A 26470-nucleotide genomic window follows, 5' to 3' on the forward strand; every position below is an offset into this window, starting at 1 on the left:
TGTAATGAACCACAGGCAGCTTTTGGCACATTTTCTTCCATTGCATTAGCTCAGTGAAAATTAAGAGGTAATATGTTCAAATATTGGAAATGTACACCAAAGAAGGATAACTTATTAACGTAGAAAAGTGTGAAATTAATGGGTTCTTTAGGCTTTGAAGAACTATTACTCAATGTGAAAGCAGTTTTTGTGGCACAATTGTAAATGATCATAGCAAATACAATGGCTGTCTTTTCACAAACTCCACAGCAGACTTCTTAGACCTTTGATCATTGGATGGTAACTGATAATAACTCCTGAGCATGTGTGGGAGGTATATTGTCCCTGGTGATCACTGCATACCAAGCAGAGCCCTACACTACTCAAATGTACACTGTGCAGTAGACCTAAAACAAAAAGCCACCAGGAGCCAGGGTTCTACAGGGATTCAACTCCTTTCCAAGCCCTTTTGCAATAAGCAGCAGGTTTACCTTACTTACAGTGGCCATAGAGATCCAGCCAATCCTGCTGCAAATCTTGGGACCTTGGGGCTTCCTTTATTGAATAATTGACTATGGTTAATGGACTATATTATTACAGTATTTTTTATTTTTTTTAAATAATGCAAATATACAGTAGTTTATCAAAGGTATCTATAAAATTAAAATAACTTATCATTTTAAACTGTGCCTTAATCAAATAACCAATAATAACGCTAACGCACCAGTTGCCATGCTACTGTATCAGTAGCATCAACATCCTATTATGCAATAATAAAAGCAGACCATATTAGCCAATGTGTTGATGTCAACATCACCTGCAGTGGTTGATTTAAAGTGCCTGTCACTATTAAACAGCAAAAACTGGAACTTTCCTCTACAACTAAGTCACCAACCTGTCAAGCAAATTCTGTCCTGTAAGGGAAAACTGTATATGCAGTGCAGTAGGTTGACACCCTATAACAGGAAATACCTAAAACAAAGACAATCTTGGTAGGCTCATTAAGTATGATTCCAATAAAAAGTGCTATTTTAAAATATTGAAAATGAAATCTAAAAACTACATTACCTTGTTTTTATTTGTATGTAAGGTTAGAAAATGTACTGTTAGAAAAAGTAAATAATTAGGTGCAGAATTGGATCAAGACAAAGTGCCTTGTGGAGTAGCTTTAATATGCAGGAATGTAATTACAACTCCTGCAGCAGCATCTATATGACTATATTCCAGACCCCTTCTAAAACCACTGTACAAATAGTGATATTCCTAAAGTATTTTTTGCTAAGAATAGAGATGCCTTCCACTCACCATGTGAAAATGTCTGTTCCTACAGTGAGCTGACTTAGACACTCCTCGTTGCTTTGTGGGATTGGGGAAGGTGGGCTCAGAGAGAAACAGCAGGGGGGAGGCAGTACTGAGGTGAGAGGGTATACACGGGAAGCTTAAACTATCATCTACCTGCTGCTGCAGTATGATTTCTCGGGTTTTAATATGCCCACCAGTTTGCTTTAAATATTCACTCATCTCAGTAGCTAAGCATGAATTTACATACGCATTATACATATTTATTTTTTTTTAAGCCTTAGAGTTCTTCTGTATAATTTCATGTATTTTAGCGGAAGCGTAATGTTCCAAAACAATAATTTGCATACACTGTTACATATAGTTCTTCATTAGTAGTACTGGAAACCACATTATCAGAGCACTCTGCAATAATGATAAACACTTTATCCTTCTAAGCATTTTCTTTTCAAACTGATATTAAAAGATGTCATTAACAGCAGTTATATCACAATACTATATTCATAGGCAACTTAAGTTGACACGTTTGTATTTGTTAGAAAAATAAAAAAACAAAAATCATCCCTCCAAGAGGGTATGAATGAAAGATTTGTGCTTTGATGCTATTTTGTTTCCCAAAGAGAAACCCTTGAAGGGAAAGAGGCATGCTAAATTTAGAAGTGAGTGTGATTTTAGAAGATAAATATACATCATTTTCAGAAGTATTTTGGAACCCTGACTGAATGAAGCAATCAAGTCTTTTTTGAATGCTTGAACATATTTATTTTACGTGGAAGAAAATAAATTATCGTATTAAGCACTGGTACAATGTGGCCCAAGCCATTAAGGTAAATTAAATGCACTTCTGACGCATTCTTTAATCTCTAAAGATGTCACCATTAAAAAAAAGTAATTGCATCTAAAATGGTTTACTAACTACCTTCGCATTTCTGCTATGATTGCAATAAAACTTTTTTTTTTATATTTATTAATTTTTTTCAATTTTATATAATTTCGCCTATCCTTTAAGATCTGATGTCATTCCAGGTTCTGGCCTTTAAATTGTTTACAATCAGCTGTGTGTAGCTTGTTTCCAGGCTAGGAACAACAAGTAGGGCAATAGGAATCCTAGATGTTCATTTTAAAAAAGCATAATTTTGTAGTACTAATGACATGTCATGCAAGGTGAATTCTGTATCTTCTGTGCCTGGAGCTGTCAATAATATTTTATCTATTTCAATACACTTTTTTGAATGCTTTAGAACAGTGGTCGCCAACGTTTTTGGTCCCTCTGACCACTAAAATCACCGGCACCGGACCGCACATGTGCAAGGAGCCGAGTGTCACCCAAAGAGGGAGAAACCTCCCCCAGAGTGACGTCATTACGGCATAACCCCGCCCACTCTCCCATCGCAAATCTGAGCGTGCAATGGGAGAGTGTGCGGGTTGTGTCCAGGGACAAAGCCCGCCTACATCCCCGAGCCTAGGAACTGTACGGGAGACGTGGTCCGCGGCTCTGGCCGGTGCGTCCTGCCAGCTGGGTTCATCTCCTGACCCTGCTCGGGGGTGCACTGGCCAGTGCCACGGACCACCAAAGTTTTCTCGTGGACCACCGGTTGGCGACCACTGCTTTAGAAGCAGGACACCACCCTCTAGAACAGCGTTTATTGACCTTTTTACCATGGTGGGGACCCTTCAAAAAACTTTTAGGTCTTCAAGGATCCCCTGCAATAATTACTATATCCACAGCTAACAGTACCTTAGTGTGGTAATCAGTAGGAAGAATGCCTCTCACATTGCTGGCAAGTGGGGTGAATGTCACCCTTACCGATAGCCTAAAAGGTAATTGGCATCTTTTAAACTCACCTAAGAGGTACAAACTGCTCATGGCTCAAGAAACCCCGATCACTCCCTGGAAGCAACCTAGGGTTCCATGGAACCCTGTTTGAATCCATGCTCTAGAAGACCTCTTACAAACTGCGTTCATTTAACTTTTCTCTTCCCATTTCCATTCTCTTATTTCACATAACCCCTGCAAGTTGGTCATGGAAAGCAGACATTACATCTAGATCTTTAACCTATTTTCTATTGTTATCTTTTTTACAGTGACTGTTTTTTTATTGATCAGGGTAGCATAGATCTGCAATTAACATCCCACTTATTTGGGGTTGTGATGGGAGAAATCATGACCATTGAAATTAAGCAGGCAGGATTACCTCAAATTGCTGAGAAGCTGTGTTGTATGCATAGCACATCCCACCAGCTTGCCCATAGTTCACACAAGATGCAGTGGTGAATTTTTAGATGGTGCTACTATTGGGATCAAAGCCAAGTATGAGACCTAAACCATTGTTGTATGTGATCACCTGTCTGGCTACTAGAACATTCGGGCAGAGATCCGTTATTTTTAATAATTACAGCTTTTGTAGCCTTTGTTATTAAATGCACATTAATATTCTACTTTACAAAAATCCACATTCGTTAAAAATAAAAATGGTTGATAGAATTGGACATTTGACTTGAGGTAGGATGTAAGCAAATAATGCTAAGAGCACTAAAAATACATTTTATTATAGAACACTATTAATGTTGAAGCAATTTCACACAGGTTTGAAAAAAAGCAATATTTTACTATTTTTTTTTAACGCTTTTACTATTTTTTACACGGAAATGTTGGTATAAGTAATTGTCTCCTTAGGATTTTACTTTGCTGCATGAACATTTTACAAATGATTTGTAAATAATAGACCTACAGAGATTTTTTTCTCCTCACTTTACTACTGTACAACATCAAATATCCATTGCTCTTTAATTATTTAGACATGAAATGCCTCATATCTGCTCCTCATATAACAAGAGCTCAGTCCTTTTCATTTAACACAATTCTCTCATGTACGTACATACATTCATTGACAGTGATATATGTATTTACTGCTGTTCCGTCAACTACAGAATATTTATTTATCTTTCAACTTACCCTTCAATCTTTTTTTTTTTCTGTTTGCTTCAATACGCAGACATCTCTTAACAAAAAAAAAAAAAGCAGATTAAGCATACCCAAATTTTAGATAATATTAGACAATGTAATTGTTGTGTCCCTAGTGGTTTGAAAATTTAAGGCTGATTTCATGCAGATATGGCCAATTTTGAGTGTGTAAGGACAGATATTACATTTATTAAATCAGGTTTAAAGCCTATTTAGACCCAAAAAGAAAAAATACATATATTACAGCTTACCACAGTTTGATGCTATGGTATCGGCATTAATTTATGTAAGGTTTTTTTTTTTTTCACCTATTGATCTTGACAGTAATACACTCTGTTCTAGAATAAAAGCGCTTATTCACCCTACTGTATCTATTGATGAACAGCATTGCTTTCATTGACAAGAGGTATTGTAGGACTATGAAAATCCTTCATCTCTTTAAAAAAGGGAGGGAGGTCTTCTATATCTTTATACCACTTCCTCTCCTAGGATATCAAGGCTGCTTCCACATAGATTGAGTGTTGTTACCTTGAAGTGTTTTGCAAACATGCATTAACTGGATCCCACTCTTTTTTTTTCTCCAAAACATAAGGGGAAACATTTATAGTACAGGGGGAGCAAGAACCAGGAACACTAGTAAATATAATGCAGGACAGAAGGTTATCCGTTTTCTAGGTTTTAGGAACCTGAGAACCTTTGGGATCCATTTTTTCCACTTATAGATATAGCAAAACATTTTTCATGGTATATTTGTCAGATCATAAACACATAAAAAAACAAAAAAGTTCATAATTTGTTTTAAAGAATCTGTCTTTCTAAAACCTGATCTACGAGTTATAATTTATTGCCATTCGGTACAATTGCCAAATGACCTATGATGGTTCTTGCAAAGAAATTTCCCAGAAAAAAAAAATAATTTCAAATTGGAATTTTTATATGTCTTTAATGAGCCATACCATACTTTTTATTAGCGGGTATAGTAGAATTGTGTTGGTGTGGAACACTGATTGCTCTAAATCTGAGTTCTGATCCAAGGTCAGAATCAACTCTGATTGAAACTATCTAAACACCACTCATTGTCAAGTATAGTGGACAGTGAGATCAGTTCATATGTTTTAATTAACTGTACGGCCATCAAAAGTTGCAGTTTTATGGACTGAAATACTCATCACCATCATTTAGGAAATGCTGCTGAATGCTACAAATGCTCAATTTCTAGCAATGTATGTGTTACATTGCTCTATACATTTGGATAGTGTTTTGTTTAGTCTGTATTTGGATATGGTCTGGGAAAATACACATTCAATAGTGAGCTTGTGCAACTGTCCAATAAGGTTTTGTTGATGTATTAAAAAATGGGCAAGTATAGCGATGCATGTCCGACAACGGGTATGTTCACTAGCTATGTAATTGGCTCATCATAGGTTTATCTACAAAGCAATTATGCACAAATAAAGACTTCTTGAATAGATGTGAAGGAAATATTGACCACAAGAACATTTAATTAAGGTATTCTGGAGCAATAGCTTTTTAATCAAGAAAACTAACGGAATGGAATAGCTTGATCATTTGTAAGTGCAGACGAACCTGGTTTGGAAGCCCCCTGACAGGCTTAATCAAAAACTGAGACTATTGATCTTTTTATTGATGTATAAACAAAATAAACATAGCTGCACAGGTAAATGCATTCGGTGCTAAAATTAAACAAAAAATGCCATCCAATCAATATTGTAATTTGAAACAAAATACCATAACCACCAACTTATCTCACCAAATACCTGTTTGGATTCATTTTCTGGACATCCCCATAGCACTAGGGAAAACTTTAAAGAATATTGTATTTGCATTGCTATGTATGATCATCCCAGTTGAAGTTGATGCTGGTGCTTGAACAAAAATGGTGCCATCTTTCTGTATAGAGCAGCTAATAGAAAGCATTGGGGGAAAATGTGATCACTGGGAGGTATAACATGCATACACTTAACATTTAGCTATATATAATTCCATTCATTTGTGCCCCTGAAAATAAAATCACACAAAAAAATTTATATATATATATATATATATATATATATATATATATATATATATATGATTCGGTTTTGGCATCATTAAACCACCATTAAAAAGTCATTTCTAGAAATTATATTGTTTGTGATATTCATTTTTAATTTTTTTTTAATAAAGCTATATAAAAATCTGTTTTGTGAATTGTCAAGTGATTATACCATGTTATTTTTAAGGCATCCCAGATTGCTGGGGTGTTTTCTGGTCTGTTCTATTACTTTTTTTACTTTTTTGTGTATGTATGGTATGCCAGCTATAAGGAAAAAATAATAAATTGCAAAATTTTTAATTTTTGTGACATTCTGAAATGCTGTGTAATAGTTGTCCCTTTCAAAAGTATCCACACCAGGGTGGTGATGTACCTATGCAGATCCTCTGCAGAAGTGATTTACTAAATCACATAGACACTTTAATGTGAACCTGTTGTGCAAGGAAAAAGTATGAGCCAAAAATGGCCTGTATTAGGAGAACTATAAAGTGGGGCAGGGAGTACACTTTTGTCCATGACAAGGTAACTTTAAGACATCAAATTATTCTACTGTACAAAATTATTAAACTGATCTTTGGACAAAACCTACCATTTTATGAGCTTAACCAATCTTCCTATATGTTAAAATCAATATCGTAATAAAAAGCACTCCAATTACTATTCTTCTATATTCTTCTTCACCTTACTGCTCAACCTATAAAACAGAAATAACTAATTTCTTAATTTTATTAGAGATCACACCTCAGCTCACCAATATGGGAATTTAAATCCAGAAAACTTATTAAAATTGTGGTAAAATGACAAATAGATTTGTGTTAAGCAAATTGCATACCAAGACAAAAAAAATAGAATATTGGTTTTCCCACTCTCTTGTGAGATTTCACAATAAATTGTTCATTTTCTTTATAAGAATCTATTTTTAGTTAAGGAACTTAACCTTAAACAATACAGCGGCAGTATAATACACGTTAATAAACATTCATCTTCTGGTATTCCTTTGGCACAGTGGGAATGCTACCACTGTGTTACCTTGGAAACTGTAAAAAGTAATTGATAAAAGTATTCCAATGCTATTGGTGTAACCTTAGCTACCATTTTGTACAATTATCTTCCATTTGTATCTTAAGAAAATAAAAAAAGTGTCCAGGTACTCTTAGTATTTCCAGATATTCTCAAAAATGCATACTTTTTACAAATATTGCCCAGAAATCAGAACAGTTTGCAATTTTTATAAACCTTATAGAATATGTTCAGGTCTTCAGAAAGTTTACCAAATTTGTTAATTCTTATATTTATAAAAAAAAAAAAAACTATAAATTCTGAATTGCATTGTAAAGTAACTGGAGATTTTCAGAAAAATCTGAAAGTAATGGGTAAGGATTCAAATTGCCATGACAAAACATATTTATAGAAAGTACTGAATTTGGTTACTCATGGTTTATTAATATTTGTCATGTTATAACTCATGTTTGGCTACCAAACAGATTTTTTTTCTGGTAAATTGCCAAAAACATTTAACTGCGATGACATGCAGTATCTTGTCCATTTATTCCATCACAAGTTTTTTTTTTTTGGAGCTAAACCTTTACAAAAAAGGTCTACTTTTGCAGAGGTAATTGTCTTTTTGTTTCTCACTTCCTGTTTGTTTTCTGACCTCATAAAGCTTGAACTAGAGAATAGTGTCACTGTCAAATATGGTAATGCTATCAAAGCTCATGTTAAGAACACCTCTAATGGGAATAATCCAGAGATTTTTTGTTTAAATAATTCCTAACAATGCCAATAATTAAACTCACTTAAAAGTACATTTTTTAAATACTTGCATGCAGGTTTTTTTTCTTTAACATAATTTTTTTGATTGCAATGTTGCTCCCCTTGTACAACAGAGACCAGATTGAAGAAAATGGACTAGAGCAAATATGCAAAGAGTCAATTTGTTTTTTTGCTGACAGGGAACATTCTCTCTACATTTGTTGCTTTCCAATGGTGGCTACATTCCTTCTCCATGGTTAGAGTACAGTGAATGAAGCCACTCTAAGACAAGAAGGCAGGGTTCACTTGCCTTTTCACTGTCCAATGACAGGCTAGGGCAGCTCCAGGATGATCTGGGCTCAGAGAAAGTGGGTTAAATCAATGGTCCCAAACCTTTTGCAGCTCGCAGACCACTGAATCTATGGACTACCTGAGTCCTGTGTCACTCAAAGGGAAGAAACTTTTTTGATGTCATAATGCCAGAACCACCCCAGACCTGCGATGGGACAGTAGGCGGGTTGTGTTTCTGGACTAGCCTTGAGCCTACAATCTCTGCAGGAGACATGGTCCGCGGCTCTGGCCGGGGCGCCCCCCAAGCGAGGTCTTTCTCCTGACCCCGCTGGGGGGTGCACTGGCCAGAGCCGCAGACTACCACTGGTCTCTGTGCTTTCATGGCCCACCTGTCAGACAGCCTAGTGGGCCACTGACCAGGGTTTGGGGACCTCTGGGTTCAATAATCCTGGCCATCAGACTGGGAACTTCTAGCAGCAGAAATAGTTTTGAAGGGTAAACCTCTGGATTGAAGCTAAATTATGAATATTTTTAGATTGTTTTTTTTTCTGCTTTAACTTCAGTGCACAAAAATGGAACCATTTTCATGAAGTAACTCTTGAAATAGCTTTTTTAGGCCATGTTTTAAAAAAACATAGGGTCAGAAGTTTTAAAACTTTTTTTTTTTAAATGTAGTAGTAAGAACTGGCTATCTGTTACATGCATTGCATTGGAAGTACTTATTGTAGAGTTATTGGAGATCAAAGAAGGTTAGAGGCTATCTATAACTGTCAGGGTGCAATATATTGTATGGAAATGGTGAGCAGGTAGCAGTATTTTACTGGGGTACCTGGAATTGTTTAGATGAAACAGTTGCGTCATTAAGGTCAAAATATGGATGTGTAACCAAAAGAAATTTGATGTGAGATTTTCACCATACTGGTGACCATTTTTTATCCCATATACTTCATGGCTTTTAACATGCTTCATCAAATGTCCAAATTTCTAAAAAATTTCAGATATCTGCTTCTTTGATGTAGTTCTAACACAAAATACTTTTATTAATAAATTGGTGGTTAGTTTTAGAATATTGTTATTCTTTACTTTGTACCACAGCCAGGTCAAAACTAGAAGACGTTTTTTGTAAAAAAAAAAGCTAGTATGTCTGAAAATATATGCGAGGGCTCGAACAATTTAAAGTAAATACATACTGATGTATTCAATACATTTATTGTATTTACGCACATTGAATAATTTAGGAAATATTTAATTAAATTGAACAACTGGCACAACGCTGGCTCGGAGGTTAGAGCTCTGGCCTTTGCAGCGCTAGGTCTTATGTTTGAATCTCAGCCAGGGCACTATCTGCCTGGAGTTTGCAGGTTCCCCCTGTGTCTGCATGGGTTTCCTCCCACATCCCAGGAAAAAACATGTTTAGGTTAATTAGCTACCCCTCAAAATTGACCTTAGACTGTATTAAAGACAAATGACCGAGGTAGGGACATTAGATTGTGAGCGCCTTTGAGGGACAGCTAGTGTCATGACTATGGACTTTGTACAGTGCTGTGTAAGCTATATAAATACTGGATAATATTATTAACAATTTTATATTGGATCCCTTCCTATTGAGTAGCTTTTAATAAAGCAACATTTACAGAAAGCTTAAAAACCAATAAAGTTTCTTATATTGCAAACTGTTAAAAACATTGTATAAAAGGATGAGTCTTAGGTCATATTCTACATTGATAGTTACAGAAGGAAAGCTGGTGTACAATTTATAAGAATGTGGAAAAGACAGATACGAGTAATGAAAATGAGGGTGTCTGTGTAATTTTTGCAAGCTGCATGAAATATCAGTGGTCTTGTGAAGGAGCTCCTATTTTCCCACCAAATCTAAAAACATACTTGGTAGGTAGGTGGCTGCTTACTACATGGACCTGATTTTCGGTGCCATATATATCTATGCTGAGAGGAGACTGCAAGCTTCACTGAGTAAAAGGAAAAAAAAAAAGAATATGTGAAGCCAGAACTGGTATTCTACCTGTACATTTCTTCTATCTTGAATAAAGAAAACAATGGACTAGACCAGGGGTCAGCAACCTTTACTATCAAAAGAGCCATTTTGCCTCCTCTTCCACTAAAGAAAAATAGTCTGGAGCCGCAAAACATAACACAGTTTATAAACTTTTAACGTTTTAATATTTTTTTAATTTTACCTGTTACAAGAAGTGTGCATGTGTAGGCCTACTTTGAAATAAATTAAACACTGAACTATGCCCCTTGAAGCCTCCAGCTTCTAATGTATCATCCTGTTACATTAGAAGCTGGAGGCTTCTAACGTAACAGGGTAGATTTTTTTGATGGGCAGAGTTCTTTATGTTCTGACGATGCCTTAGCAATGAAATTTTAAGGGGTGTTAGCCACAGGTGTCCCTCATTTGCAGTTTTAATTTTGTTCACCTGTACCCCCCAATCTTGAGTAATTGGGGTTCAGGTGCTAGAAGCCTCCAGCAATGTGTAACAGGGTAGATTATTTTGATGGGCAGAGTTCTTTATTTTCTGACGATGCCTTAGCGGTTCAATTGTAGGTGGTGTTAGCCATAAGTGTCCCCCACTTGCACCTCTATTTTGGTCACCTGTACCGCCTCCCCCCCGTTACAGAGAAATTGGGGTTCAGATGCCTCCAGCAATGTGTAATTTTTTTCACCTGTACCCCCGTTTTCAGATAAATTGGGGTTTAGGTGCTAGAAGCCTCCAACAATGTGTAACAGGGTAGGGGTTTTTTAATGGGTGGAGGTTTTAGGAGGTGTTAGCCACAGGTGTCCCCCACTTGCACCTCTAATTTTGTTCACCTGTACCCCCTTCCTATTCCAGAGAAATTGGGGTTCAGGTGCCTCCAGCAATGTGTAACGGTAGATTTTTTTGATGGGCAGAGTTCTTTATGTTCTGATGATAGCCTAACAATTAAATTTTAGGGGGTGTTAGTCACAGGTGTCCCCCACTTGCACCTACATTTTTGGTTTTGTACATCTCCCCATTCCAGAGGAATTGGGGTTCAAAGGAGGGGGATGTCATTGTACACACCCATTTGTACACGCCCCGTGGTAGATTTATTTCACTGGTAGAATTTTTCATTAGAACACCGGATAGGGAATCCCCCTCCTCCGCAGTGTCTTGGGAGGAAGGGGATCCCCCATCAGAGATCTCCCCGCGGCAGCCGAAGGGAGCCACAACAAGGAGGCTGAAGAGCCGCATGCGGCTCCGGAGCCGCAGGTTGCAGACCCCTGGACTAGACCCTTTTCAGATTTTTTTGTGCTGTGTCTCTTCAGGAAGATTATCTTTTTAATTCCTGTACTAGAGAGTGGGGACCATGTTTTGGTTTTACAGAAATACAGAAAATGTCCATGTTCTGCAAAGCATTATGAAACAAAGTTGCTTGGTTCTATTTTTTCTTTTTTTGTTTAGTTTTTTTTAAGCCCCAATTTGTCACATTACATTTTAGACACTCAATAAACTTAATTTAAAAAAAAATATTTTAGAACATTGTAGATTTTATATGATGTAGATCAGGGGTCAGCAAACTCCGGCCTTTAGGCCAGATACGGCCTAGCCGGTAGTTCGTTCCGGCCTAATGCTGCCCGGCTGGATCTGCCAGGGGGCGTTAAAAACTACCGGAGCTCCAGTGCCGCCTCCTTGCTGTTGCTCCCCTATTTATAGCAACCGGCGTTGATATTCCGCCGCTGCGGAATAGGGAAATGGAATAGGGTTTATATTCCGCCGCCGCGGAATAGGGAAAGCTCCCTGAAGGTAAATACCTCTCCTCCGCAATGCATACAGAGGAGAGGGATTTCACTTCAGGGGCATTCCCTGGTGGTGGGTGGAGCCATTAGGGCAAGTCCGGCCTGGTGTGCTCCCGCCCACCCCATAAATGCCCTAGTGCCTATAAAACTTCGCCCACCCCCGATGTAGATTAAGCAAGTGATTGGCAAAGCAGTTACACACACTTCAAAACAATTTTAAGTGTTTTGGGCATTCCCAAATTTTAAACAGCTGTTCCATACCATGCCTGGTAAGATTTAAACTTTACTATTTTTCCCAATAGTTCTGCTTTCCTTTCAGCTGAAGTGATTTTTTTTTACAGTATACTAAAAGGGTCAAATGGCATGTAGATTAAGCAAGTGATTGGCAAAGCAGTTACACACACTTTAAAACAATTTTAAGTGTTTTGGGCATTCCCAAATTTTAAACAGCTGTTCCACACCATGCCTGGTAAGATTTAAATTTTACTATTTTTCCCAATAGTTCTGCTTTTCTTTCAGCTGAAGTGATTTTTTTTACAGTATACTAAAAGGGTCAAATGGCATAAAAAGATTACAGTAAATTGTCTAGAATATTAAGGGTTCATTCACATCTATCCATTCCTATGTGAGATGCCTTAATTCAATGCACTTTATTGCGTTACAGCACATGCATTAGTGTAACCTAAAAGGAAGGTATGAAAGGGCCCAGTTGTTTAGGGTAAACATAGGATGATTCTTTAACCATATTGGTTAGTTATATAAGAAAATACTTTTAAATGTACTCTATATGGAATTGTTATGAACTGGACTGCCAACAATCAGTTAGTAGAAACTAAAGTTTGTATATATGCTCAAAATGTACAGTGGAGCAAGGCCTACTTCAATGCCCTTACAACATTTCAAAGGAATTCATGGACTGCTGGGGTTAGGGACAATGGGTGTGAAGTGTTGTACAAGTTTTAGGAAAAATTCTGTGCAATTAATGGGCAAGTGTCCAGTCCAGAAAATTCATGTGGAAAAACACTTTTATATAAGTACAAGCCAGTGGCAACATATCCTTGAGTATGTTTTACACCCATTTACCTATTTTAATCCTCCTATGCACAGTGTCCTTAATGTGAACTGATATTGTTATATTTATTTGCATAGGTATAGCTAGGAGACCAACAGCAAAAAGCAAAGCAGAAACCATATATCCTAGTTTTTGTTTAAATATTTTTTCACTAAAATCCCCTATAGAACAAATCGTGTGTAGATATAAATTATTTATCTCCAGTGCTTAGAAACTGCTTAAAATACTATGGGGGCTCTGAATCTGTCTGTATACCAGCAATGTTCTATCTAATGAGCATGCTCTGGATTTAATTTCCATGATACTTATTGTGTAATATCCTAAATGACAAATATAATTGCATGAAAGTGTAGCATATGTAGATATGATACAAACAAGTGTTGAATCATTAAGGCTTGGTCCACTTGGAAGTTTTCTCCAGCATTTACCTGAGGCTTTAAAAGCCCATGTTTAAAATTACAATGCATTCCAATAGACTAATATACACCAGGGCATTTCCTTGAGGCACATTTTTAAACGTTGTAGATAATGCTCCTTGCAACGTTTTTAAAATTAAAAGAGTTAACGTGGAAAAACACAGGTAAATGCATCCATTGATTTCAATGGGGGCGTTTCCCTACATTTATAAGTGCTTGAAACATAATCCCGGGAAAACTCGAGAAAAACGCGGCAAGCTTTAAAACACTAATAAAAGTGCATAAAAAGGTATATTAATGTGGTAGAAACATTTACATGCATTTTTAAAACCGTCCATGTAGACGCGCCTAGGAATTGCCTAAGGCAATTCTCCTTCCTATATACATTTTAATGATTACTGACTCATTATGTAGTGATAAGAACATATTAGATTTGCCACCTCCTAAAAGCCATAATAGGATTTTGTAGATTTAAGATATTTGATCAGAGAAGTTATGGAAGATAAATAGTGTGTAAGGGAGAAAAAAAAAGAAAAAAGTCTATGCAGTTGAACAGAAACCTATTCTTTTTGTGGGTTTAGAAAGCACTCCCTTTACCAGGGCTTTTTATAGTAAATTCAATGACTTTCCTACATTTCTATAGACTCTGCGAAAATAATAAACCGTTTGGAATGTTAGGGATGGTTCTCCACTTCTCTTCAGTCACTTATATCACACATGCTCTATAATGTGATGTATAGATTATGCGCACAAAATAAACCACCAAAGCAAAACACTAAAGGGCAACCACTTATATGTGACATATGTGTGAAATAAAATTATTTACTTTTGTGTTAGATTTTTGATGGCCAGTACACATTATGGTATTTGTCAGCCAATAAACAACAGTAGAAAAATATTACCTAAATGTCCATTTGTTTATTTTATATTATATATTATATGTATGTAAAACCCCAATCACTTGGAAAGAAATGCACAGCAGTCAGAAAAACTTTAAGAAAAAACACTGAATGATTGATTACTTAGGACTGTAACACACAGGATACCCTTAGCCCTAAATCTAAATCTTTGCCAATTATTTTCTGGTCCCTCAGCCCATATTACTCTACTTGTTTATGTGTAGCAAGTAATGGGCAGTACAGTTAGCTCAGTGGTTAGCACTCTCACCTTTGCAGTGCTAGATCACAGTTCCACTCTCAGCAAGGACGTGATTTGTATGCTCTTACTGTGCTTGTGTGGGTTTTCCTCAGGGCACACCTTCTTCCTCCCACACCTCAAAAAAAATGCAGTTAGGTCAATTAGCTTTGCGTCAAATCTGGCCTTAGACTGTGTTAATGACATATGTCTATGGTAGAAATATTAGATTGTGAGCCTCTGAGGGACAGTTAGTGATATGATTTTGGACTTGTAAAGGCTGCCCAATATGTCAGTGCTAACTAAATAAATAAAATAAACTGTAGCAGTGACAGACCACCCCGTATCAGTAACTAAAAAATGTCTACTAATTTTCAGTAGTTAGAGCTCTTAAATACCAAATCATTTGTATTTGTTTATTATGATTGTGACAGCACAAAATATTTTTTTCCTGCACACATCATTACCCTTAAATATTTTATCAGTCCTAGTGGTTTGACAGTCCATGTTGTCTTGTATGGGTTTTGAATCTTTCATATATGTAAGATTCTGGTGACGCCAGTAATATTAGTATACATTTTAAATCCATAAAAACTGTAAATATTTTTTTATATTAGGTAGAGCCACTCACATCTGTGCACTTATGCACATTGCATAGTGATTTAGATCATTATGTAAGACATTGCAAGCTAAGAAACTCAAGATAATTGGCTTTTCTGTGCACTTTTGAATGAATTAGGCATGAAAAATTTCCTGGTTGTGAACTTTTGACATCATGTGCCCTTGCAAGAAATAAAAATGCATTGTAGCACATCTAAATGCGCATTAAAATGCACATTATAAAAACAAAACATACATAAAATATGTGCATTACTAGACAATTTTCAATAACCCAGGGAAATTTCAATAAAATGTGATGTATGTTTGCTGCCTGAAGACTGGATTTTTTTGGTAGCAGAGGGGAGGCAGCAGCTGCTTGATCCTTTCCCTGCCAGTAAACAGGGCTTTTGCAAATATCCGTAACCTTTTCTGGAAATCACAGGGGCACAAACACCTTGTCTCTGTTTTGATCTTTGGAAATATTGTAAGGGTAATGGAATAAACAGTAACCTTAATACTGCACATTTCCAAAGTTCAAAGTGCGTGGTAAGAGGATTGTGAACAAGAAAAATAAAAACAGTTTGTTTGGATATGTATGTATATAATACATATAATAGAATAGATTAGGAATTGTAGAGTTTCAAAAGTCCTGCTGTTAGCTATACAGTACGACACATCCTCTGTGGTCCTTTTCCAATGGGGCAGATGGTAGAGAGTGGTGTTCTAGTTCTGCCACTGGCAGGACCCTTCATTCAGTAAAATATGTACAGATTTTTCTCCCAAATATGTGGGTTCTTCCACTTGCTGGAGCTATAGCAGTGTGAGGTGAAATATATTTTGAGGTTTAAATACTTAGAAGAAACATATTAGCCACTAAGTTTACATTAAAGAATGCTTGAGGCCTTTGCTGGTCAGATGACCAGTAATTGTATGCCTTCCTACCTCGGAGTGTAATTGAAAGTATTATATACAATTTATCAATTTAATTTACTAAAGGAATACACAATGTTCACATAACAAAATGAATTATTCCCTTGCAAGCTTAAAGTGGACCTAAACTGAAAAAACAAGTAAACATTTTAACAAACGAACACATAGAGCTGTTTGCTCTTAAATATTGGATATGGGCAGCACAGTGGCTCAGAAGTTATCAGAAGTTAGCCTTTGCAGCGCTAGGTTCCAGGTTCGAATCTCGGCCAGGACTATCTGCATGGAGTTTGCATGTTCTCCCCTTGTGTCCTTCAGGTACTCCAGTTTCCTCCCACATTCTAAAAAACATGCATTTCATTAACTCCCCCCTAAAATTGACCTTAGACTGTATTAAAGACATATGACTATGGTAGGGACCTTACATTGTGAACCCCTTTGAGAGACAACTGGTAACATGACTATGGACTTTGTGATGCACTGCATAATGTCAGCGCTATTTTAATACTATGTAATAATATAAGTAGAGAGTTTTGTTGTTGTGGAGCGTTTTCTGGTTGATACCGGTATTAGTACAATTATACAAATTTTACAAGTTGCTAATCAAGAAATGCTAGAATTGGTAATCAAATTGGGCTGCTAAAAGAAGCTTTAGATAGACAGCCTAATATTAAACTCTTCCTTTTCCAAAGAGCTCTGTCTAGTCCTGAAGTTTTCAGTAAAACAGACTTGAAACCAGAGGCTGCGGACCACAAAGGAGAGAATACCCCAATCTACTCAAGTAAAGTACAGACTCAAATTTAGTTCAACCTGCAGGGACAATGGCCGCTAAAAGGATGCGCGTGGTAAGTGTATAAATTTAGGACTTTAAGGGTTTTGGTTCCTAAATTATGTAAACCTATGTAAAGCTGCGTACACACTTGCAATTTTTGTCGTTGGAAAGGATCTTTCACGATCCTTTCCAACGACAAGGGAGTGCACGATGCATGAACGGTGCTGTACATACAGCACCGTTCGTGCTCTATGGAGAGGGGAGGGGGAGAGCGACGGAGCGGCACCCTGCTGCGCGCTCTCCCCTTCCCTTTCATTAGGATCGGCTGTCGTCCATCGTCCGTGGATCCGGCAGGTCGGTCGTCCGGACGATGGACGACACCGACTGTACACACGGCAGATTTTCGCCCGATAATTGGCCGATGCCGATTATCGGGTGATAAAAATCTGACGTGTGTACGTAGCTTAAGTCTATTTCTACAACTATGTCATTTGTGTTAGGTAACACACGACACGACAGAAATAAAGAATTCTGCTTTTGTAACTTTACATAAGATTCTTCCGAGAACCAGGTGGTTTGTCAAAATTCAATGAACACATGCACAAATGGTCCCTAAGTTCTGCTAGTCTGCAGAAGAATCTCTAGAACATGCATTTATAACCTGGCAGCATTCCTTTAGGAGTTTTCTTGCTGTATATCACAAGGACAGCATTCCTGTAAAAGGGAATGGATACAGTTAAAGGATGAATTGATTACAAATTTTATTTCTGTTTTTTCTTTATTCAGTTACAACTTGACAACTTGTTTTATCTCTGTTCCAGATTTGGATGATCCCATTGTGACTGTCCATCAAAGTATAGGAGAAGCAAAAGAACAATTTTATTATGAGAGGACAGTTTTCTTACGATGCATTGCTAACTCCAATCCTCCTGTCCGATACAGCTGGAAAAGAGGTGAAGAAATCCTGCTGCAGGGCTCTGACAAAGGAGTAGAGATATATGAACCTTTCTTCACCCAGGTAGGAAATAAGGTATCAACGCTCCTTTTTTAATACTATATATATTTATAAAATGTACAGTTTTTTGTACTTGTTTTGTCTTCAAGAGAGAGCTTTACTCACATTGCCTGAGTGGAGGACAATAAAAACTGGGTATAGATGTGAATCTGACACACACACATACAGTTGTTCATGGTCTGGCTTTAACCAAATATGGGAACTATATAACATGCAACCATGATTGCAGATAGCTCTGCAAAGAAATACAGATCAATTGTGTAGAAAAAACACTTGCTAATTGGTTGGTGGCCTCACTTAAAGTTGACCCAAACACGACAAGCCGACTGGTGAGTTGGCTTTTACCAAATGGTTGCTTTTTACCAAAATGTTATAGATAATGACGAGTTCCACTGTAGGTTATGGGATTATCCATTGTTATGGTGTTTAGGGTTATGTCTTCTACTGATGCATTATGTCATAATGTTGCCTGGGGATGGGGATACTTCCTTAATATATGTAGGATATGCTGTAAAAAGTTGATGAAGATGGCAAAAATGGATTTTATCCATTCCTTTTCAATCTATTACATTGTGAGTTGTGTTACCTGGTAAAATAAAGAAACATTTTTAATACCTAAATGATGTAGTGAAGAGCAAAATAATTTTGTCTATTACATCTAATAATGTCATATTAATAATAAAACAAAACAGAATTTCTTTAAAGCCAGAATGAAGTGCACTACTAAGAGAGTTTGCTGTACAGACCAAGATTTTTCTAATTTGTTTTGAAGCTTTAATTGTATGTCTATACATTAACAAAGTTACCCCAAGCCTTCCTCCCAACTTTTACAGTTGGTATTTCTTTTACCTTGTAACATCCTAACTAGGTTTATAACCGTTACACAGGGTTAGCTCCTGGTAGTGAAGTTCCTATTGATACTCGCCTTTGAAATGCATCTCCCAAAACCTCTTCCTCTATACCAAGTGGGCCTGATTTATTAAAGCTCTCAAAGACTTGAGAAGATCTACTATCATAGGAAAACCTGGGTGAACCAGCAAACCTGCAATGGATTGAAAAAACAGGTTCTCCAATGATAGTCTATCTTCTACAATCTTACCTAATAAATCAGGCCCTTTGTGTGGGCTCCATATTAGGAGTCAAGGCAGCACAGTTCGGCTGGGAAAGAAATAAATGTATACATGTTGTATAGACAGAAATAAACACAGTCCTGTGATACAGTGAGAAAAGCTGACATCATTGGTCGAGTTTTCAGTGGGTTTGCAGCTTTAATAGGAATTTGGTAGTTTCCTGGATTTCTGACATAGTATTTTTTGTATGGTACAAGCATTGTTATACAAACTTCTAAGGTAATACAACCTAGGAAACTGTATTGCAGACACTTTGCTTCCATTACCTGCATAGTTCTTCTTAAGTGAAGTACAAATGCTGTAGACAGGCAAGAAGTAAGAAAGATAAAGTAGGAAGAAAGGAAAAGGTAGTGGAGGAAACAAGGTGTGTGAGTAGGGGCTACTGTTGGGAAAAGAGCTCTGTCTGCAGTTCTTATATATTGACATATGTATTGGTATTGATTTACTAAAGAAATTTAAGCTGTTTATCTTGCAAGGCTAATTATCACCTTTCGCATGGGATAATTAGCCTTGTAAGGTAAACAGTTTAAATTTCTTTAGTAAATCAATACCAATACATACCCAATCACATGCAAGAAAATCTAAAAAAAAACATTATATGTTTTGCACATGAATGGATGCAGAGCTTGATCTCATTTGCTAAGGTAAGTGCAATATCCCCTGCAGAAGCATAATTGATTTTGCTTTGTGAACAGCTTTTTACTTTTGTAAATCAACCCTATTGTTTATATTTTGGTTTACTTTGGTTATATTCATTCTTTAAATAAATTTGGCTATTCAGACTGACAATTCATAATGTTCAATCCAAGTATGCTTTATGTTCACAGTCCCTTTATAAATGTGTTATGTGGCAGTCATTACTTGAGAAATTGCTAAGATGGGCCTTAGCACAGCTCACTGCAAATATTGTATAATTGCTGAAACTTACTAAACAATATTTCTTCACTGAAACATGTTGTACCGTGTGTCTGCAAAGCTGGATATGCTATTTATCTTGTGTTCCTACATTACGTGTTAGTGCCAGTATCTTGTATTCCTAGGTGATGTCTTAATTTATAGGATGTAAGGCTTTGTCAGGCGAAGTGATATGTTGAAATATTAAGTATCTGGGGTGTTAAAATGGATCTCTCTTCAGAGACCTTGTACAGTCTGTCAGGTTTCCATGGTAACCTAAGACACCTGAGGTTAAGAAAATCTTTTTTTTTCCTTTAAAACAAGAAATACTTACATGGTGGGTTCTAGCAAATGCTTGGGCATGACAAACCAATGTTGGGGGATTATAAAATAAATTGCCATTGTAATCCTATAAATAACTGGACCACAGAAATATATGGTGCTCCAGGTTATGTATCTCTTACTATGCTTATCAATATTTTTTAAAATATTTTTGAATTGCAACTTATTGCAGTGTGTTGGTGTATGCACTTTACTGCTTATTAGGCTGCAATTCAATGTGTGGTGCATTAAGGCAGACTAACACACTGAAGCACACTAAAAAAAGTGCATGTACAATTTCTGGCACTGTGCCACACATCCATTGGTGTATTGGGTTGGCATTTAGAATAAATAACACCACACTGCACCAGACCATGTAATGTGCATTGATGTGCACAAATTAATGTAATAAATGTAACCAAAGTGTGTTAAATATTTTGTTATTCTACAGCAAAGGAAAAGTGTAAATACATCTTCAAGCATAATGCTGCTTTGCATGTTCATTCTCCACGACTGCACTACCATGTGTGATTATCCTCACCTATTCCTTGGGACAAGAGGTGTGTAGTAATATAACAACTATACTATGAGTTTACACAAGGCTCAATCATTTCACTTACTCTCTCCAGTAATATATGTCCAAAGGATATGTATGAAAATATAAGTCCTACATAGGGCAGTTTTAATCTCTGTGACCTGCGCTAGGCCAAGTGGCATTTTACCACCCTTCCATGGCTGGGAGCCAATGTGCATGTGTAACTTTTTATTACAGATAAGTAGAGGGTTCATGCTGTGTACAGGCTTTCTACAGCACAAATGCACATTAGATAACCCGCAGAAACTAAAGAGGAACAATGTGAAAGGAGGTGAAAAAGCATTAAAAACACCATAGGCACCTGGAGAGGCCCATACATCATGTTGGTCTCCTTAATACTATATGCCCTATCCAAAAAAGACCTGGCCCAAGATGTTTACAGTACAGTGATCATATAAATGAAGCTTCCCTCACAACAGCTCTTTAATTATTTTTTAAAATAATATTTGCAGACACTTCAGTTATGGGAGTAGCTGTAATGTGTCTTTTTTACTTTGTTGCTTTTCTTAATGTATTAACACACAACCTGACTTGGCAATTCCACTTATTGGAAATCTTTATAGATAGCAGCTTGGTTCTTGTTCTACCTGTACATCTTTCTCCTGCTTAATTATTAGGGAGGGGAAATATCTCAGAATCATGTTGTCATAGAATATTCCAGAAAAATAATATTGTGTGACTTTAATTACTGTATGGAAAACTTTCAGTTGAAAAGCAGTACACATACAGCTATTGAGCAATTAACCTAGTACAAGTTCTGTGACTTACTGGATTCACTTATTAACCTATCAAGTGTTTATCTGCTAGTTAAATTGTGACTTTAACCAGTAATTTAATTATGACTTTTGCAAACCCTTAGGGAGGAAACCAGAGCCTAGAAGAAAATCACACAAACTCCAAATATTGATATAAAAACATCCATGCCGATAATGTTTACCAGTGGGAATATTAACCACATCCCCAGGTATATAACACAATAGTGCTGTTATCTTAATATTTCCATTTAAAGACATTTCAGAAAACATGTATTAGTAATTTGGGGATTTATTTTATTTGCCCCAACTTTTATTTAGACCATTTTTGTTCTGTAGGGTTAAATACTCCCTATGTTCAACAAAATATGTAAATGTAGTTAGAATACCTAATGTCAAATTTAAAACTTTTGTACATAGTTAATGCATTTTCTGGTGGCAAAATTATTCTAGGAGCCACCTTCCTGCTAGCCCGCAACAGTGCTTTCTACAATTCCTATATATAAAACTTTTAAATGTAATTAAGATGTTTGTGTCCATAACTATTTCCTGGAACATTAAAGTTATTCAAAAAGTGTACCTTTTTTACATAATATATTCAACACACACCATGAAAAGAAAAAAAAAAGTGTCAGTGTTCCTTTATTGGGTTTCTATGAATCATACAGGAAAATTAGATTTCCAAAGAAATATGCATTCAGCCTTGGGAATTATTTTTAGTCATTTGCATATTTTCTGAAGTGCAATTGCATAAACAATACTTTAGAACTCCATGCATCAAGTACAACACGGTTGCTGTATTTCTATATAGACATTATGCAGATTGTTTATTTACCAAGATTCTTTAATACCGTAACTTGGTGTAGATTAGTGTTTTTAGACATTGGCATTGTGATGAAATTTCTTTCCTAATTATATCAACATCTTTCATCCAGGAAAGTGTTTATTTCTGAAACATTTTTTTCTCAATGTCATTTAGAACTTCTTTAATAAATATTTAAGACTCAGCACATACTTATCAAAATTTCTGAATTGAGAATGTGTAGGGAAGTCATAAAGACACACTTTGGAACATAAACATATGCTGACCTTCTAAAGATTTTAATGTGTTTCAAGGCAGGAATCCTTCCAATTCAAAACTGATTTGGGTTTTTTTTTTTCTGTAAAATTATTTTGGAGTTTGAAAGCTGACATATTTGCTTTTCCTTAGTATGTCATTGGCATTTCTGCATCAAAAACATGTTTTGCCATTTTACATACAGTACTATTCATTTTCTCTGCAACACCATTTTGTTCTGAATTGAATTGTAGAGTAATCTGGAGCATAATTCTATGCTTCCTTGGGTTTTTGTGTTTTGCCACTTATGTACTGGTGCATTATATATGAAGAGTATTTTAGTCAATTTGCCAAAATTGTTACTTACATGGGCAACATCTTGTTCAAGCTTTTTTGGAACTTTTTCGCCGTGTCAGGTAGAGTGCAGTATACCTTGAATAGTAACCTTTTCTTCCATAGAGTCTAAGATTTCATAGGACACACATAAATTTAACTGTGGTGCCAAAGGGGTGTGAATCAAATTATAACCCAAATCTATAATAACCCTCTACACAGTCAAATACTTGTGCACAACAGCCTTTTTTTTACAGACTGCAAACAACCAGTTTGTATTGACAAGCAGTTCTCCGAAACTCTGAAAATATTTTATTCTCCTATAGCTCACAGACATTTCATGTGTTGGATTTTCATTAGCTTAGTCTGGTAAAGCTTTGTAATTAGGTACAGTTTATAGTAAGTGTCCCGCTTGAGGAGATATAGCCTCTAACAGGTGCTACGACTTGCAAGGTCTTCTCCAGAGCCTCTAGTGTTAAGGATGTTGTGCTGCTGGCTACTGCCAGGGTGCAGTCCTTGGGCAAACCAGGATGGGCATGATGAAACACGGTATGAAATCACTAGGCGGGAGTATTGTCAAAGAAGGCCGGGGATTGAGGCAGCATCTAGCTCCCCAAAATCACGTTTTCCCTCCATTCTAATGTTTGGTTTGGGCTTCAGCAGCATGTCTTGCCAATATCTATGTGTCTAAATGCATTGAGTTGCTGCTATGTGATTAGTTGATTAGATATTTGCTGTTATACAAGCCATTGAACAGGTGTACCTGATATTGTGGCCTGTGTGTATGCACCTGCCGCTTACTGTTATTTGTATGTACAAATGAGTCTTTTGACCATGTATGTATACTTTTTGCTATATGAATTGCTGTTTGGCTCCGAGTGTCAGTGGACAAATGTACCTAATTAAGTTTTTCTTTTCTTAAGGGATGCCGGAACGGGACATAATGATGTATACTAGTTTTTTTTTTACAAATAAATATTTCATTTATTTGTTACAATTTAGTTCTTTAAATTTGAAATGCATGTCCTATAGTTAATATTTGAGTCCACTTATTAAAACATTTTGCTAAAATTCCTAAAGAAATAGATGTGTTGATTTTAACCTGAAAACATTTACAAGATCTGATCCTTTCCTAAAGACAGTACACCAGTTTTCTGCGGACTTTACCTCAGATGACACATGACACTTTCCAAAGCTTTACTGGAGCTAAAATAAATAGATATATATCTGTTTCATCTTTCAGACATTTGGCAAAATGTGAAGAAACTGTAAATGTTTTATAAATGGCTGGATGAAGCAATGACTAGCTTTATAGTTTGATATAAAGTGTCTGTGGTTTAAAATGCATGGGCCTTGGACCTCATTCTACAACCATAAATGATGCATGAGACTTTTTTCTTCCAAAATATAGTAAGACTCTAACTTGCATTACAATTATTAATTTAATACCTTGTTAGTTATAAACAGGCTGTGACAAAAAAAAATATGGGTTTTAAAAATGTTATATAAAACTAAACAACCATTAAACCGAATTTTCAGAATGTGGAAACCTAGAAAACCCTTATTTGAACTGTATTAAGTCAGCTTATGCTTTTCCTTTATATATAAGGGACATCACATTCAGCATACAATACAATCAGAGATATGATATCTACTAGGTATTGTCGTTCTGGCAAGGCAATTCAAATCATAGGTATACCATATGTAATGTTGACAGACTGTACTTAAAACAAGGAAAGAGTGCCACGTCCATTGAATAAACACTTTTCACTTTTTGTCTTTCCCTTCATAAATGATTCTAATTAAAGCAATAATAGTAATTTGATTGGTATCTTTTAAAGTACAACAGCCATTAAAACTTTTAAATGACATAAAACCTGTTGTATTTACTGTTCCTATTTTCTTTCTGTGTAGGACATTAAGATCCTTTTTATCTTAATAAACATAAGATTTTTTTAAATTACTGCAAGCTATGTTTTGAATAAAGGCATTGTACGCCGTGATTCATAAAAATGGAACGGCCCCCTACTGCGGGAACTCATTAGCCAGCAGAGCAGTGTTGCGGATTAATATATTAAACGCTGTTGTATTGGTATAATACTCCCATTGACAGGATATACATACATAAATGCTTCCAAAGCAGACCTTTTTCCAAGATCTCAAAGACAGATTTCTGGAAAAAGAATGCAAGCTGTTTTTTTACTTTCTTTTTTTTATCCCCTTATTTTTATGTAGTGGAGATGTGTTATCGTTAGTCTGTAATGAAGAACTGTTGGCATTGTGCATGTCTGAAAAGAAAAGACATGGATGACTGGACTTCTGAGATGAGCGTATTGTACACATTGATTATGTGGCATTGTGCCTGAAGCATGCTACAATCAACCCAAAATAATGTAACAGTTGGTACTTAACTGCGTTTGAAGAATCTGTTGAGCCAAAAACATGTTTATACATTTATGACAAAGATACTGGCTTTCTGCTTCTCGGGTGTGAGATTCTTAAAGGGTTTTTTCACTTTCACAAATACACGTCTTACATAGTGCAACTTTTCACAGCTTTAAAACAGGCATAAATTCTATTTTAATATTTTTTTTGTAACCCTAAACATTTTAAACTGATGTTAATTCACTGGCTGCTTAACAGTCACATAGGATAAGGAAATGACAGCTAACAGGACTTGCATGATTGGCTCTGTGGCTTGCTTTTGTAGCACAACGGTCCCAGGTTTAAATCTTGGCCAGAACAGTATTTGCAAGGAGTTTGTCCTCATGATTTTTGCCAGAGTTTTCTTCGAGCACTCTGGTTTCCTTCCACATGCCCAAAAACGGTTAGGTTAAATGATCTGTATTAATGATTTTTTGACCAAAGCCTTTTTGGGGGATTGTTAGTGACATGGCCATGGATTTTGCAAAGCACTATGTAATACGTTGGTGCTATATGAATGCAAGGTTTTAATAATAAAGGCAAGTGGTTACCTAGGGTTATTAAAGCTGGTTAAAAAAATTGCATAGCTGAATAACAAAAAACATTTACTGTAACTTTTTTCAATACATGCAATTCTCCCCATGTTTTATCCTTTAAAATATGCTACATGCACAAATGATCCTCCAAAAATTCTGTGCCCTTCTAATTTCTATAAATTGAACACACAGTGCCTTTGCTGCACTGAAACCAGCAATATCAGCCTTGCCTGCTAGGCTACAGAACTCCTTCTGTCCTTCTTCACATACATACATTAATTTATTGCCCAAGAAAAAAATGCTCTCGTCTTCACTTCCAAGAGCCTGCCCATACAGTGTGTGGTAATAGAGAGAGATGTTTTTCTAGGACAG

The 26470-nt window shown here is 36.3% G+C and overlaps 1 protein-coding gene across 1 annotated transcript in view; it reads left to right on the forward strand.

Annotated features, from left to right (window-relative positions):
* The window catches only part of MDGA2 (MAM domain containing glycosylphosphatidylinositol anchor 2), a gene marked incomplete at its 5' end in the record, with an annotated part of 377702 nt that overhangs the window by 232366 nt on the left and 118866 nt on the right, over nucleotides 1–26470 (forward strand). The window contains one exon of the mRNA XM_072428049.1: nucleotides 17863–18059. Within this exon, the coding sequence (XP_072284150.1) occupies nucleotides 17863–18059 (197 nt within the window). The remainder of the gene's footprint in view (nucleotides 1–17862; nucleotides 18060–26470) is intronic.

The sequence above is a fragment of the Pyxicephalus adspersus genome, chromosome 12 (assembly GCF_032062135.1).
Source record: "Pyxicephalus adspersus chromosome 12, UCB_Pads_2.0, whole genome shotgun sequence".
NCBI classification, from domain to species: domain Eukaryota; kingdom Metazoa; phylum Chordata; class Amphibia; order Anura; family Pyxicephalidae; genus Pyxicephalus; species Pyxicephalus adspersus.